This window comes from Atractosteus spatula, chromosome 4 (assembly GCF_055471065.1).
Source record: "Atractosteus spatula isolate fAtrSpa1 chromosome 4, fAtrSpa1.hap1, whole genome shotgun sequence".
Classification (NCBI taxonomy): Eukaryota; Metazoa; Chordata; class Actinopteri; order Semionotiformes; family Lepisosteidae; genus Atractosteus; species Atractosteus spatula.
Window position 1 is genome coordinate 33,518,916 of NC_142709.1, and position 14,287 is coordinate 33,533,202.

A 14,287-nucleotide genomic window follows, 5' to 3' on the forward strand; every position below is an offset into this window, starting at 1 on the left:
CGCTGGAGAAAGGAGGCGGCGAGCTTGCTGACAAGAGCAGAGCGCGAGGGGCCCCCGCCAAGAAACGGGCTCGGGTTTGTTCCTCTCCGAACAGGTCAACAGAAAGAAGAAAAACCGACGTTTCGGATGTGGAACCTCTTTGAGTGTGTATAACTCCGGAACTATGCTTTTCTTTTCCTTTCTGTGGAAAATAATTAACCTCTAATTTGCCCCGTAACATATAAAAGAAAAAAAAGTTCAACCTGTGAGGTAGCGAGAGGCAGCTAGGTTCAGGCCCTGCGGGTTGGTGTGGAGCCAAGATGGCTGCCTGTATATGAGAAAAGACTTGCAAAATGAAGCATCGCCAGTCAGGGAAAGTGATGAGCACTCGGAGAGAGTGAAATTCCACGGGAGGGAAAGAAGCTGTCAGGATTGGCTCTGTGTGGAATGAGCCACTGCTCTGGGCTACTTAAGAGGCTTGTCAGAACAGCCAGGAGGAAAAGGGTTTCAGTTTGTATCTGGGCTGGAGACTGGAAGGAGAAAAGCGAGAGCCGAAGAGGGATTCAGTAACCGATTGGATTGGCTTACAGGCATGAGACATGGTGAATCTATGAAGCCCAGCCTTTGGGACTGATAAAGAAAACCTGCGGCTTTCCATGCTCTTGCTCTCAGAGGGCGTCAGTACCATCACAGTGAGTGAACACAGACGGGCCAGACTGGGGTGCTGACCCAGGTACCTGGCAGGGTGGTGACCAGCTGGTCTCTGATGAAGTCATCCACTTCCTCTGGCTTCAGGTAATACTGCCCGTTGGGCTTGGCCCTGCGGGTCGCCATTCTGGCCAGCAGAATGTTCGAACCTGAAGGAAAAGGCACACATTTGGAAACAAATACGCCGGGTAAAAACACTTACAGAACTATTCTTTGAACAATGTTTCATTAAGAATTATGGTTGTGTTATATTTGTGTAATGCCAGAGAAGAGATTCTGAGGACATCATATATACTATCAATGCTAGACGTGAAAAACATTCAACCTTATAAATTCACAACAATAAAAAGAAAGACCACAGTATTTGGAGGACAAACACAAAGCCCGACCAGCACCTGAGTTTTTATCAGTGTGTAATCTGATATGAAAGGCTGAATCATCCCGCACGTGCTTTGCGTTCACAGTGGCGTATTACCGGTGTCTCTGTGAACACGCAGCTGTACGGAGCAGGTGTGATCGCCAGTGTTTGCAATGAAAAAGTGACTCGCTCGCTCAGCGCCTTCAAATTAATGGCCAATTCATTGTGAACTCTTCCCGATATTTTTGACTTGCCATGTCAGAAATACATAACCATGTTTAATGGAGTGAAAACGGATTTTGCTTTTTGAGGTTGCTTGATTCTGCTTCCAAGTTAATTAATTGAGAAGTAATCAAATAACGAATCACACAGCGCTCTGACCTCGAACTAGCACAACTAGTTGCTAAGCAACTCGACTAAGAGCAATTTGAATATCTTTTAAAAAATACTGTATGTGATTATTATTTAAAAACTAAAAGGAGAAGAACAAATGCTGTAACGAGATAATATTTTAAGCATTTATATTTAAATACGGACAGCAATCTAACCCTCCTTTTGTTCTGTAGCTCACGTTCTAATATAGTAACAAGTAACGGGTAATTCCACATGGAAAAGGAGAAATAACCTACATTTCAGCTGAAAAAGTGTCCAAATCCCTCTTTGTATGAACACGCTTTCTCACCTGCCCTGTCCTCTGTGTTTTATATCCCTGACACCTTCCTCTCTCTCCCTCACACTCGAAGAAGGCTCTAGAGCTGAAACGTTTTTTCCTTCTCCTTTTCTGTGTGAAATTACCCTTCACTTGCGCCTTTGCAGCACTTGGGAGTTTTCTCTAATACAATAGCCGCTAGGCTTGAATCCCAGTCTTTGACATCTGCCAATCCACTTCCTGTACATTAACAGACATGTAGATTCACAGCCGCGTGGTCTGTAAGAGGTGCTGCCTACAGAAAGCGCGCCTGTGCATAGTGATAGAAGTGTGAATAAAACACTGCATGGTAAAATCTGAAAAACACGGAAGCATTTGCTTTCTGCTGGCAGCGATATGCAAATCTCTTCAGCTTTCGCAAAACCCTCAGGTCTCCTTCACGAGTAACGAGCAGTGCCCGGCACGTCTGGTTCTTACCCATTCCAATGGAGGCAGTGCACTTGGTCTTCTCCAGGATCTCCGCTCGGATGGCGCTCGCCACCTCATCGGGAGACACGCCCAGCTCGCTCAGGATGCCCGTGACGTCCACCAGGGCCTCGTCGCAGCTCACAGCCTCAATGTCGTGAGTGTAGCTGAAACAGACCGCACAGATACTGAAGCCAGCAGGAGTGGGGGGTACTCCCATCTTATCCAGCGCAGGGCTAAATAAAAGCAGTTCTGTTCTTTTGCTTCTGAGGAATCTTGCCCATTGACTTGGAACTCTTCTGTACGGACCTGGCAAGTCCACACATCTGGCTGTGTTATTCTGTGATTTTGTGCCTTAATGCTGGAAATCTCTGGTCAGATACAGACTCATAAAAGACTCATCTTTTCAGTAAAAAAAAACTAGAGGATTTCCACCTGGAAACACGAAAACTGTCCTTTTCCTGGAAGGAAAGATCTCACATGCTTACTTCATTGAGATTTCCTTTCGATTTCATAATGTGACTTATGAAATCGGATAGCAATTGAGGCCTCTAGTGAAAATCCCACATAGCTGGCAAACTTTCCCTGTACTGAGGAATGGGTGTGAAAAAGATGGCAGATGAAGTCAATCAAAATGCCAGCTTCATGAGGAAAAATCTCTCAAAGGCTGCACTTTTATCAGCTTGCAGTACAGTGGTAAAAAGTCACTTATATTTCCTTTCATTCATATAGTGGTTTTATCCACAGGCACATTACATATAAGAAAGAGGGTATCCATGATGAATAACAATCTGAATTATCTGCAACTTTTTACACTTGATAGAACAAGGAACTCTAGAGAATGGTTCTATGAGAAAATCAATAAAGGTTTCAGAAATGTCTATGCAAGAAGAGTTGACCTAGGACTGAAATGTATTAAAATATATTAATAAAACCATTATTACAGGCAAAGCTGCTGAACACTTGAGCCAATTATGAGCTTTAATTAATTAATCGATCACATGTAAAGACAATCTGCAGAGGGGCCTGTCCCATATAACTTCTCTCTTCTAACAACTTTCTCTATAACTTTCTCTCAGAAAGGCAAACCAAACCCATCCCCTGGGGACACTGGGTAGAGTACACACTGCAAATGCACACCAGGGGTGCCGTCATACTGCAATATGGGCTTAAACACATGCTTTTAATCATCAAAGAACAAAAAAATCTGGAAAGCTTTTCATTAATTTAGATCTCTGCATACTGAAGTGACTACAACTGGAAAGTTCATTATATAGAATGAGGCTGTGGAGAAAGTCAGATGTTACCCTTTTTTAACATTCAGGGATAAGGCAATGATTCAATGGGGTGAAAGATCAAAACTGGTTACTGATTGTTTTGTTACAAGACAATTTACAATAATCACCCTGATTCAGCCAAGCAGGAACTTTCAGAATTTGACATAAGAACAGTTACAAATGCTTGTCTAGCTTGTCTGGTAGTTAGTAGTTATTTGAACTGAGGATCTCATCCAGCTGTTTCTCGAAAGGAGCCAGGGTATCGGCTTCAACAGAGTGTCTGGGCAGCCTGTCCCACATTTGCTCCAGCCTTACAACTTTATTGTAAATAGATCTGTGCTGTTCCTGAATGCGCAAGCAGTTCCTGCTCCTTGGTCTGCAGTCAGAGGGGTGGGAAAAAGGTGGTACCTTGCCAAGGTCTCGTACATGGCCAGCGCCACCTCTTTGTAGGCGTGGAAATCGTAGGGCACAGCTTGAAGGCCCGGGCACAGCTGCTTGGCCTGACCGAAAAACATCCCATTCTTCACCCCCGCCTGCCTGAAGAAGGGCAGACAGAAACCATGTCAAATTTAAGTCCTGGGTTAGATTCGAAAAGACCACACTGCCACACCTACTCTCCACACCATTCGCCTTCATCACATTTGGCGGGGAAACCCAGATCATCCACACTTTTCAGCACACAATAAGGTTCCAGTGGGAAGCTATATCAGTGCACAGCAAGGGAACAAGAAACAGGCTACTTCCACACTGAAACCGAAGAAGAAGAAAAGACAAAAAATGCTTCCGGCTGCAAAGCCTTCTTCAAGCAAGGGCCAATCCGGAAGAAGAGCCTGCAGACTAAACGTTGCGTTTAGCGTTCTTTCACTTTGCTTTTCAGAGTGGAATTGCACTGTACCTCAAATACACAAAGCAGTGCACACACCTTAAAATATTCTCCAACAGGACTTCAACAGAACAAAAAGGACTAGATCACCCTCATTAGGAAAGCTTTAGTGCCTGATTCTTGCTGTCACATGTCAGGTAAGTGTGCAGACACGGGGAACTCTAAACCCATTAATACTTTCATTGGGGTCAAACTGTTTCAGAAAATATGACGTCTGAGAAATCTGGCCAAGAACAGGAGAAAACCCCAAATCTCCTGAAGGGAAACCACATCGACCTGGGGCTCACGTTCCTCACTCTGTGCCAAGTGGAGGAGTCACTGGAGCTCTTGTAATATTAAAAATAATTCCTTACACTTACATAGCACTTTCCTGGAATCTCCACTCAAAGCGCTTTACAGGTAATGGGGACTCCCTCCTCCACCACCACCAGTGTGCAGCCCCACCTGGATGAAGCGACGGCAGCCATAGTGCGCCAGAACGCTCACCACACATCAGCTATCAGTGGGGAGGAGAGCAGAGTAATGAAGCCAGTTCATAGATAGGGATTGTTAGGAGGCCATAATTTGTAAGGGCCAATGGTAACTTTGACCAGGAAGAAGAGGTTACACCCCTAATCTTTTCGAGAAACGCACTAGGATTTTTTTTAATGACCACAGAGAGTCAGGACCTCGGTTTTGTCTCATCCGAAGGACGGCGCCTTTTTACAGTATAGTGTCCCCGTCACTATACTGGGGCATTAGAACCCACATGGACCGCAGGGTGATCACCCCCTGCTGGCCCCAATAACACCCCTTCCAGCAATTTAGTTTTCCCCCAGGAGGTCTCCTTGTCCTTTGTTGCCCTTTGACCTGCTCTTTGGATCTGTGTGCGCTGCTCAATAAGTACAGTGACCCCCAAGCTACTGAACGTCAGACTGAGGGAGCTACAACATGACACCGCTGTGCACAGCGAAGGCAGGGGGCAGTAAGAGTGGGGCGACTCCAGCCCGTGTCAGCGCTGTACCTGGCCTCATAGCTACAGGAGGCTATTTCTGCCATGGAGAGAGCGGTCAGGTCCGGGTCCACTCCATTCGCATGAGGGCCATCAGGACTCTCTGGCGACGAGGAATCTGCCAGCTCACACGCCTTCTTCTTGTCTGGGAGAGAGGAGAGGCAGTCAGCAGGCAAGAACACATCTTCTGTGTGCTGGGAGGACCTCACCCCACCGCTAAAGAAGAAGCCTCGTTAAGAGCGAAAAATACAACGGATGGGTACGGCCAGGATCTCATCCAGCTGGCTCTGGAAAGACGCCACAGTATCAATTTCAACAACATGGGTAGCTTGCTCCAGACTCCCACATCCCTTTGTGTAAAGACTCCTGTGCCGCCTTTTCTCAGCTTTAAATGCGCTTCTGCATAGTTTCCATTCGAGTCCTCTGGCGCCACTGATGAAGACAGCGGATTTCAGCGCAGAGCCTGTTGTGTGTGCAGGGTCGAGAGCCCCAGCGCGCTCTTACCCGCTCTGCTCTTCATCTGCCTCCTCCTGTAGTACCGCAGCTCCAGTTCCGGGTTGGCCCCGGGCCGCTGGGGCACGCAGCCTACCCCCCGGTTGCTGGTGACCGCCACCGGCTTCCCTGAGAAGACACAACGACAAGCGCTGCCGTGAGCCGCAGCCTGGCGGTGTAACGTTTCTAATCATTTGTGCCCTTAGTGATCTTCAGCCCAAGAGAGTATCTGGAGCTGTAATCGAAAAAGGTTTTATGGTTATTTTACAAAAACCCGGTGACTGTAATAATAATGAAAAATACATGTTATTATATCTAAACTGGGAGTCAATGTGTTAACGTTTCAGATGTGAATCTGTATGTCTGCAACAGCCCTGGGGCCCAGTGTCTAAAAGACAATCATATCCTTTAGGTAAACTACGGCTGATACATCTATAGTTCTCAACCTCCCTAAATCTGAACATAAAGGAGTTCACGCTGGTCCTCGGGCACCCCTGAGACTGACTGCTGGGTCTATTTTAACCGAGCTGGAATTGGTGCCACCAACTGACGCGCCCCATTGTTCGACTTGCTCGTTTCGACCAGCAACATCTGTTCAAGTGGAAATCCAGCAAAAATCGCCAGTATCCTCGGGGGGACTTAGTTCACACCGAAGGATTTAGGGAGTGTCAGCGATTACGCTGCAGGGCAGGCAGTTCCTAAAACAAGTCTGTAGTGAACAAGTACAAGTGTGCGTGCCATCTGGACTATGCCTCTCTGAAAGACATGCGTCGCGTGTGCCGAGCATGGCGAGGCAGAACAGCCGTTAAGGAGGATCGTGATGAGACGCTCACACTGGCGATGAGACAGGGTATAACCAGACTGCAACCCAAGGCTGTTTCATAAATAGGGACTGTTTGCATGGGAAACGTCACACTCATGTAGGGATTACTCCCTGCATGCGCTATGCTTACACCACTGGAGCGCAAACCATCTGTTCATATCTCCCTCTTATTGCTTGGAACTTTTGGCTTCCTCGTGAAAAGACCTGCAACCAGGCCAGAGAGCGACACCTGTGGATCTGTGCTGGGTGTGGGGTGCGACTCGGGCTTCACCTTTCAGGTCGGGCCTGTGGCGTATCCCCACCGACACGAAGAAGCAGTCCATATCCACGTGCAGAATGCAGGTCTGGCGCCTCGGAGGGGCCGCTGGGCTGGAGCCAGCTGGGGACGAGAGGACGCGGGATTATACACCCATCAGCGATGAAGGTACGTCAGCAGAATACACGGCACTTCTTAAAGAGCAGGGCGGGAGGATCAGGAGATTCTCTGGAAGCTGATGTGAAGCTAAAACTCCATGCATGTGGCTGGTGTGTAAATGTTCTGACAGTAGTTTGAGTATTTTTTGGGGGGGCGGTGCGGTGGCTCTGTGGCTGGAAGGTTGCTGGTTCGTATCCCGTGGCCGGCAGAGGAATCCTACTCCGTTGGGCCCCCGAGCAAGGCCCTTCACCCCAACTACTCCAGGGGTGCTGTATAAATGGCTGACCCTGCACTCTGACGCCAAGCTTCTCTCCCCGTCTGTGTGTCTCATGGAGAGCAAGCTGGGGTATGCGAAAAGACGAATTCCTAATACAAGAAATTGTATATGGCCAATAAAGTGATCTTATTTTTGACTGCATGTTTAATTACCTGCAATAATTAATTGCATATAACTAATTTATTTCACTAATGCTTTTTTCTCCAACAAGACTTACATTTGTATCTATTTATATAGCTGGGTATTTTACTGGAATAGTTCAGCTGAACAATCTTGCTCAAGGATACAAAAGCAGTGTTATACCCGAGATTCGCACCCACAGCCTTCCAGTTCCGAGTTCAGAACCCTAACCACTGCTGCCCACATTCGGGCTTAAGGTTAGTGTACTGGGAATCCAAGCCCGTCCAGACTGTAGAACCTGTTCTGGACTAGACATGGCAGGTCCCGCACCCCGTGTTTCCCCAGACAGCCTCTCAGTGTCTTTAAGGTATGCTGCCTGTCAGACCATGTCTTAGGGTGCCTTCCTGAAAGACAGTGCCTCCTGCAGAACAGCATGTTCCACCTCCACGCCTGGGCCTTGCTTCTGCAGGGAAGAGCTCCCCCTGCTGGCTCACCAACACACGCAGAGCATCCCCTGCCTGCACTGGGATCATCACTGCCATTCGCAGGGACAATAAACATCAGAAATACAACTCTCTTAGCCAGAGGGTTGCGGGAACATGGAACAAGCTCCACAGTCATGTCATACGTCAAGACGATTCAAACTTTACCTTGGTGTTGGTAAAGGTTTAATGAGTGGACAGAAGACAAGGAACTCAATGACTCTTCTAAACCCAGTGTCTAAGGAAACGCAGGCTGCTAGTGTAAGTGGCATTCGTGGACCTGCAGGAGGCGATATTCCCTCTGTACCAGAATTTCCAAACCAATGCTCTAGCGCAGTAATCCGGGGATATATTCAAAGCGCTTTACAGGTAATGGGGACTCCCCTCCACCACCACCACCACCAGTGTGCAGCCCCACCTGGATGATGTGACAGCAGCCACAGTGCGCCAGAACACTCACCACACACCAGCTATTGGTGGGGAGGAGGACAGAGTGATGAAGCCAATTCACAGATGGGGATTATTAGGAGGCCATGATTGGTAAAGGCCAATGGGAAATTTGGCCAGGACACTGGGGTAACACTCTTACTCTTTGTGAGACCCACTCTTTTTGACCCACACAGACTGCAGGGTGAGCGCCCCCTACTGACCCCTCTAACACCTCTTCCAGCAGCAACCTTGGTTTTTCCTAAGAGGTCTTCCATCCAGGTACTGACCAGGCTCACACCTGCTGAAGTTCAGTGGGCTGCCGGTTGTGAGTTGCAGTGTGAAATGGCTCCGATATATATTGGTGCAGAAGGTGCTGTTCTTTAAATGACACATTAAAATGAGGTCCTGAGTACTTGGTAATCAAAGATCACAGTGCACTGTTCCTAAGAAAGGGTGTTAAGGCCAACGACCGCTCTGGGCTTGAACAGTCTGGTCTCCCTAATTAAAGGGGCTGCTGGGTGATATGTAACATGCCAAGGGATCCCTCAGGGTGAAAGTGTAATATAAAACACGAGGGGCTATTTTTTTAAATGATTAGCAAAGAGCTCGGTCCTGCTGGCTCCCTCTGTGCTGGTTATTGCCTGTCCAGGTGCTTCAGGCCTCTGTCCCCATCTCACCTGCTCGCCCGGGGTCGGCGCTCCTCCCTGACCTCTGCCGCCTGAGCTTCTCCCGCCCGGGAAGCAGGCCGTGGCTCCTGCGCTGCAGCGTGTTGACGAACTCCGTGAACTCATTCTTCCAGGTGGATATGTGGTGCAGCCTGGAGCGCGAGTAGAAGTCGGAGATGAAGCCGGGCTCCGTCGGCCTGTGCGCAGCCCCAGGGGTGGCGGCCGTGCCGCCCGGCGAGGCCTCGGACGTGCTTCTGGGGCGCGAAGACTCCTGCACCGCGGGGTGCCACGTGCCGTTGAGCCTGACGCCGCCACGCCAAGGAGCGGGCTGTCTGGGGTCGCTCGGCTCCCCCCGAGCGTCTCTGAAATCGGCGTCGCAGTCCGCAGGGTGGGGGCGCGGGGGCGCCGGCGAGCCCGGGGGCAGACCCGGCTCCGGGGGTTTTAAGGCACCGTTGGGCACGTGGCGTCCGGCGTGGCCGTTGGCGAGGGCCGGCGCGTCCCTGGGCTGCTCCGCCGGGCTCTGGTCGCGCTGGGCTGCCGGCTCGCCGCATATCCCGTTCACCCTCAGGTCCCGCACCAGGTCAGGCACGCTCCTCGCCGTCCCGTTCCTGACGACGGACACAAACACAAGGCCCGGGTGACCGTCTGCGGCAGAGTGGGGGACCATCTGGTCTAACACTGAGGAGCTACAGAACCTCACGGGAGGAACCCCTTCCATTTCTTAACAGGCCGCTGCCCTGAGAATCCTTCTGCAGACACAAACGGAGGTTTACAGGCACATCTCGAAGCCTAACCAGGATAAAGAAGATTTATATCAGCCTGTGACCTATGACGGAGAAGCATGAAAATCTTCATCTCATGCTTAGCCTCGTATTCATTCAATGAGAAAGAAAATGAAATGGGACAGTTAGCGTCATTTCACGGAAAGCCACAAACAGCAATCAGCGTTTCGTGCCGAACACCTGATTTCGGCTCGCTTGGGAACCAGCGAGGAAGGCAAAAGCTTGTTTCCCGGGACACTTACACCCTGTTCTCCAGCTCCCTGCGAGAGCCACCAGGATCGGCCATGCACTCCACCACTTTCACAGCGCTGCTGAAGCTCAGGCCCTTCTGCTTGGCATACAGCTGATACTGGATGTGCGAGAGGAGATGTCCCGCCTTTATGCTGAAAGCAACAATAACATTTTGAAAAGTTAAGAACAGCAAAATGGTCAATGAGAAATCAGTGCTGGGAAATACGAAGGGCGTAGAGTGCGCACACCGAACGGACAAAATCAAATACAAAAAGTTCCACCGTCACTGCAGCACAAGAAAACCATGACGTAGGCAGTTCTTTATTGCACTTGCCTCTGCGCTAATGAGTTGTGGAAACTCACGGAGACAGTACTGAGCTGCTCAGTGTCTTCTAATGATAAAATAAACCACAGCTTGCCTGTAAACCCAAAGAGTGTAATTGCCTGATTTTCCCCACAGGAGTCATTTACAATCACTTATTTAACACCTGCTCTCCACTTGACTGTAATTGAGCCCTGCGTGATGCACAAGGCCGAGCTGACAGATATGGAATAGGTTTGTGTCTGCTCCGTGATGTGCTCTGGGCTTTGCCACACGGTGGGTCAATACCTCAAGCGTACTGCCCTTATAGTCAAGAAACCAGTGCTGCTTAAGCTGGGAACAAATCCATCAAGAATAAATCCTTGTATTTAAACAGGCTTTTTCATCCCAAAAGAACCCAAAATGCTTTACATAACAGGAAGGGGCCCACTTCATCCACCACTGAAGTGCTGCCCCACCTTAGTGACCTAAGTGACACACAGCAGCCATCCTGATCCTGAAGCACCTCTCTACAGCAGATCAGGTGAAAGAGTGAGGAATGACCTCACCAGTAGACGTACAGGTAAAATTTGGAGAGGTCAGACTTTAAATGCCCAGGGAGGAATACCTGGCCAGGATACCTTCTTCAAACAGTGCAGAGGGATCCTTGATGACCGAGTAGTCAAGATCTCTGTTCAACAAGGCAGCACATCTTACTGCACCGTCTATCCTGTCACTAGACTGACGCATCTGTGCATGAAATCTGCTCCTGACAGAAACCCACTGGACTCGCCAGAGCGCAGAGCATGCCTGGGTCATGTGACAGACCAGGGCTCCGTCAGCTCTCAGCAGGCAGTGCTGTCGGTGAGTGACGCGCCTCTCCTCCAATGGGAGTTGATCCTTCATTAAGGGGACGGCGTTGCCTGTGATGTGTTAAAAGACGATTGGCTCAATGGCCTGCTGGTGAGAGGAACTTGCCAGCACTTCCTCATTCTCCCCAGTGTGAGGTCCTGGGGTTCGTAACCGTGATCCGATGCGGAAAACACGGACAGGCGCTTCGAGCTGTACCTGAATGCCCGGACCACGGAGGACTGAGACAGCATTCCCTAGATACCACGCCACCATGTTGCCAAGGTCGACAACATGGTCAACAACTTTGAAGTCGACCCAGACTTGGAGACAGTATCCCAAAATACCTGTCCGTGATCCATTCGGGACGCACCACCTTCTCCCCCTTGAGCTCCTTGATCTTGCTGTGGGGCAGTTTGGTGGCGATGATGTGCGTCGTCTTGGACCGGGAGTAGTACACGTGGAACTGGCCTCCGTGGAGCATCATCAGCCTCCGGAGCTCGTCCGCCGTCGGGTCTGCACCCCGAAACACAGAAAGAGGCCCCGCCGTTAGAGCACGTGGCCCCTCGCTCTAATGAGAGGGACTGTGACAAACATGGCTCAAAATAAGGACGAGCTTAAAGCATCTTGTACGTTGCTACCCCAAAGAGGAGAACCCATGACGTGTGTAATGGAAAAGGATGTTCATAAGAGGGGTCACGGACGAAAGGAGGCCACTGGAGGCCCATCTGGCTTGCTTGGGAGTCAGTAGCTTATTGATACAACGCTGTTCTTACCAGCATCAGGCTTGTATAGTAGGGAACTGCAGGCTGCACTCTGACACCTGCATGTACTGTACTACTGTATCAGCTCTAATAGGCTCACAGTGCTCACTGCAGGAAAGTAGTTTATATCCTAAGTGCCTTATAATGGAGAACACTGCAGTAAGGGTGTACTGCATTCTGGAAAATAAAAATTATTTCTGTCAGAATCCTTATGAGAGAATATATATATAGTATATTGATTTTTATTCTGTCATGACCAGAGAGTACCCACTCACTTCTGGAAAAGCAATCTCAGACTGCAGTCAGAAAATGGGAAAGGTCACAAGTTCCCATATGTCTAATGACTGGAAGAAATGCTTTGACTCGTGTTTGTGTAAAAACAACAGTGCAGAGGAAAGGAAGCTCTCTGTTCTGCCATTATCAGTACAGACGGTCTCGTGGCGTTTGCTCTGGCCTGCCCACATTTCCTCTGCTTTGCCTCGAGTGACAGGTAATAATAATAATTGCTTACACTTATATAGCGCTTTTCTGGAATCTCCACTCAAAGCGCTTTACAGTTAATGGGGACTCCCCTCCACCACCACCAGTGTGTAGCCGCACCTGGATGATGTGACAGCAGCCATAGTGCGCCAGAACGCTCACCACACATCAGCTATCAGTGGGGAGGAGAGCAGAGTAATGAAGCCAATTCATAGATGGGGATTATTAGGAGGCCATGATTAGTAAGGGCTAATGGAATTTTGGCCAGGAAACCGGGGTTACACCCCTACTCTTTTCGAGAAACACCCTGGGATTTTTAATGACCACAGAGAGTCAGGACTTCGATTTTATGTCTCAACCAAAGGACGGCGCCTGTTTACAGTATAGTGTCCCCGTCACTATACTGGGACATTAGGACTCACATGGCCCACAGGGTGAGCGCCCCCTGCTGGCCCCACTAACACCTCTTCCAGCAGCAACCTTAGTGTTTCCCAGGAGGTCTCCCATCCAGGTACTGACCAGGCTCACACCTGCTGAGCCTCAGTGGGCTGCCAGTTGTGAGTTGCAGTGAAACGGCTGTGCTCACAGTGGCTGGGAGAGTACAGAGGCGAAGCAGGAAACAGGGCTGCAGGCTGAAGAGCTAGTAAACGAGCACCAGGGGGGGTGACAAAGGGTGTCAGAGGAATGTCAGTGGAGCAGTAGTGGGGGACACAGTGATCTGGTGGCATGGTGCAAGTGCTCTCTACACTCAAGCTCACAGCTCATCACCAAGATGGGTTTCAGAACAGAGCACAGTACCAAGAAACTACAAGCCTTCTTATATTTTTTTCTAACAAACACACTGGATGGTAAACAAACTGTAACACCCTTTTCCGTTCAGTGTTAAGAAAAGGAAATTACAAACAGTGGGATTGACAAGTTTAGATACCTGCACATCTTCCGATTTCATTTTCCGCTCTTTATTATTTTTCAAAGATACAGAATATGGCGGTGTAGGAAAAGCACAAGAGGTTAGGGAAAAAAATGCTCAAGAGTATAAAAAATATGGAATTGGTGTCCCGGAAGAGGGTTCTAACTTTTTGATATCAATTCTTTCTGAGGTATTGTTTTTTCTGCTGACAAGCATCACCTGGAAAGAGAGACTAAGTGTCATTTTCTCCATGTTAATCACTGTATGTAGCATTAGCGCGGCTCCGGGCAACAAGCGATACTCTAAAGTGGAAGACGTTCTCTGCCGTCACTGGCTGGGAGGCTGCGGACTCACCTGTGTACCCGTTGACATAGATGGCCACTCCTCTGAAGATACTGGAGCAGGTCCCCTCCTTCTGCTGCTGCTTCGGCGCGTCGGCCTTGAACTGCTCCTCCAGCTTGCAGACCTTGGCAGCCATGTACCCACCCTGACGACAACAACACAAGACAGCATGAGCTCCGCGCTCGCCTGCCAAACAGGCTAGAGCACAGGAGCGAGGCAGCAGGGGAACACGGAGTTCGTAATCCGCTTTGTCCAATCAATGTCCAAAGAGCTGGAACAGCCTCTTTACATAAGGGAAAAGGCGCCGGGAGAGTTGAGGTTCTTTATATGTGTGATATGTTTGTTCCTTGCTAAACATGTTAAGTAAAAAGCTGCCACACAATTATTATATGGATTTAAATGCTATCAAATTCAAAGAGTCTAAATTCTAAAGTAAAAGAAATAACTTAATCTCCTTAGTATTCCATATATCCATTTTCTAATCACTTTATCCACTTCAGGGTTGCAGGGGAGCCAGAGCCTATCCCAGAAAGCAATGGGCACAAGGCAGGACACACCCTGGACAGGACGCCAGTCCATCGCAGGGCACACACAGACTCACACCAGGCTCAATTT

General features: G+C 49.1%; 1 protein-coding gene across 2 annotated transcripts in view; it reads right to left on the minus strand.

Moving 5' to 3' along the window:
• rev1 (REV1 DNA directed polymerase) overlaps positions 1–14,287 on the minus strand; it is a 51,927-nt gene that overhangs the window by 14,100 nt on the left and 23,540 nt on the right. For both annotated transcript variants that reach the window (XM_088914328.1, XM_088914329.1), the window contains exons 3-12: positions 13,685–13,817; positions 11,524–11,692; positions 10,038–10,178; positions 9,026–9,621; positions 6,897–7,004; positions 5,815–5,931; positions 5,323–5,455; positions 3,845–3,973; positions 2,172–2,326; positions 717–836 (exon numbers count right to left, since the gene is read on the minus strand). In XM_088914328.1, coding sequence (XP_088770454.1) covers positions 717–836; positions 2,172–2,326; positions 3,845–3,973; positions 5,323–5,455; positions 5,815–5,931; positions 6,897–7,004; positions 9,026–9,621; positions 10,038–10,178; positions 11,524–11,692; positions 13,685–13,817 — 1,801 coding nt within the window. The remainder of the gene's footprint in view (positions 1–716; positions 837–2,171; positions 2,327–3,844; positions 3,974–5,322; positions 5,456–5,814; positions 5,932–6,896; positions 7,005–9,025; positions 9,622–10,037; positions 10,179–11,523; positions 11,693–13,684; positions 13,818–14,287) is intronic.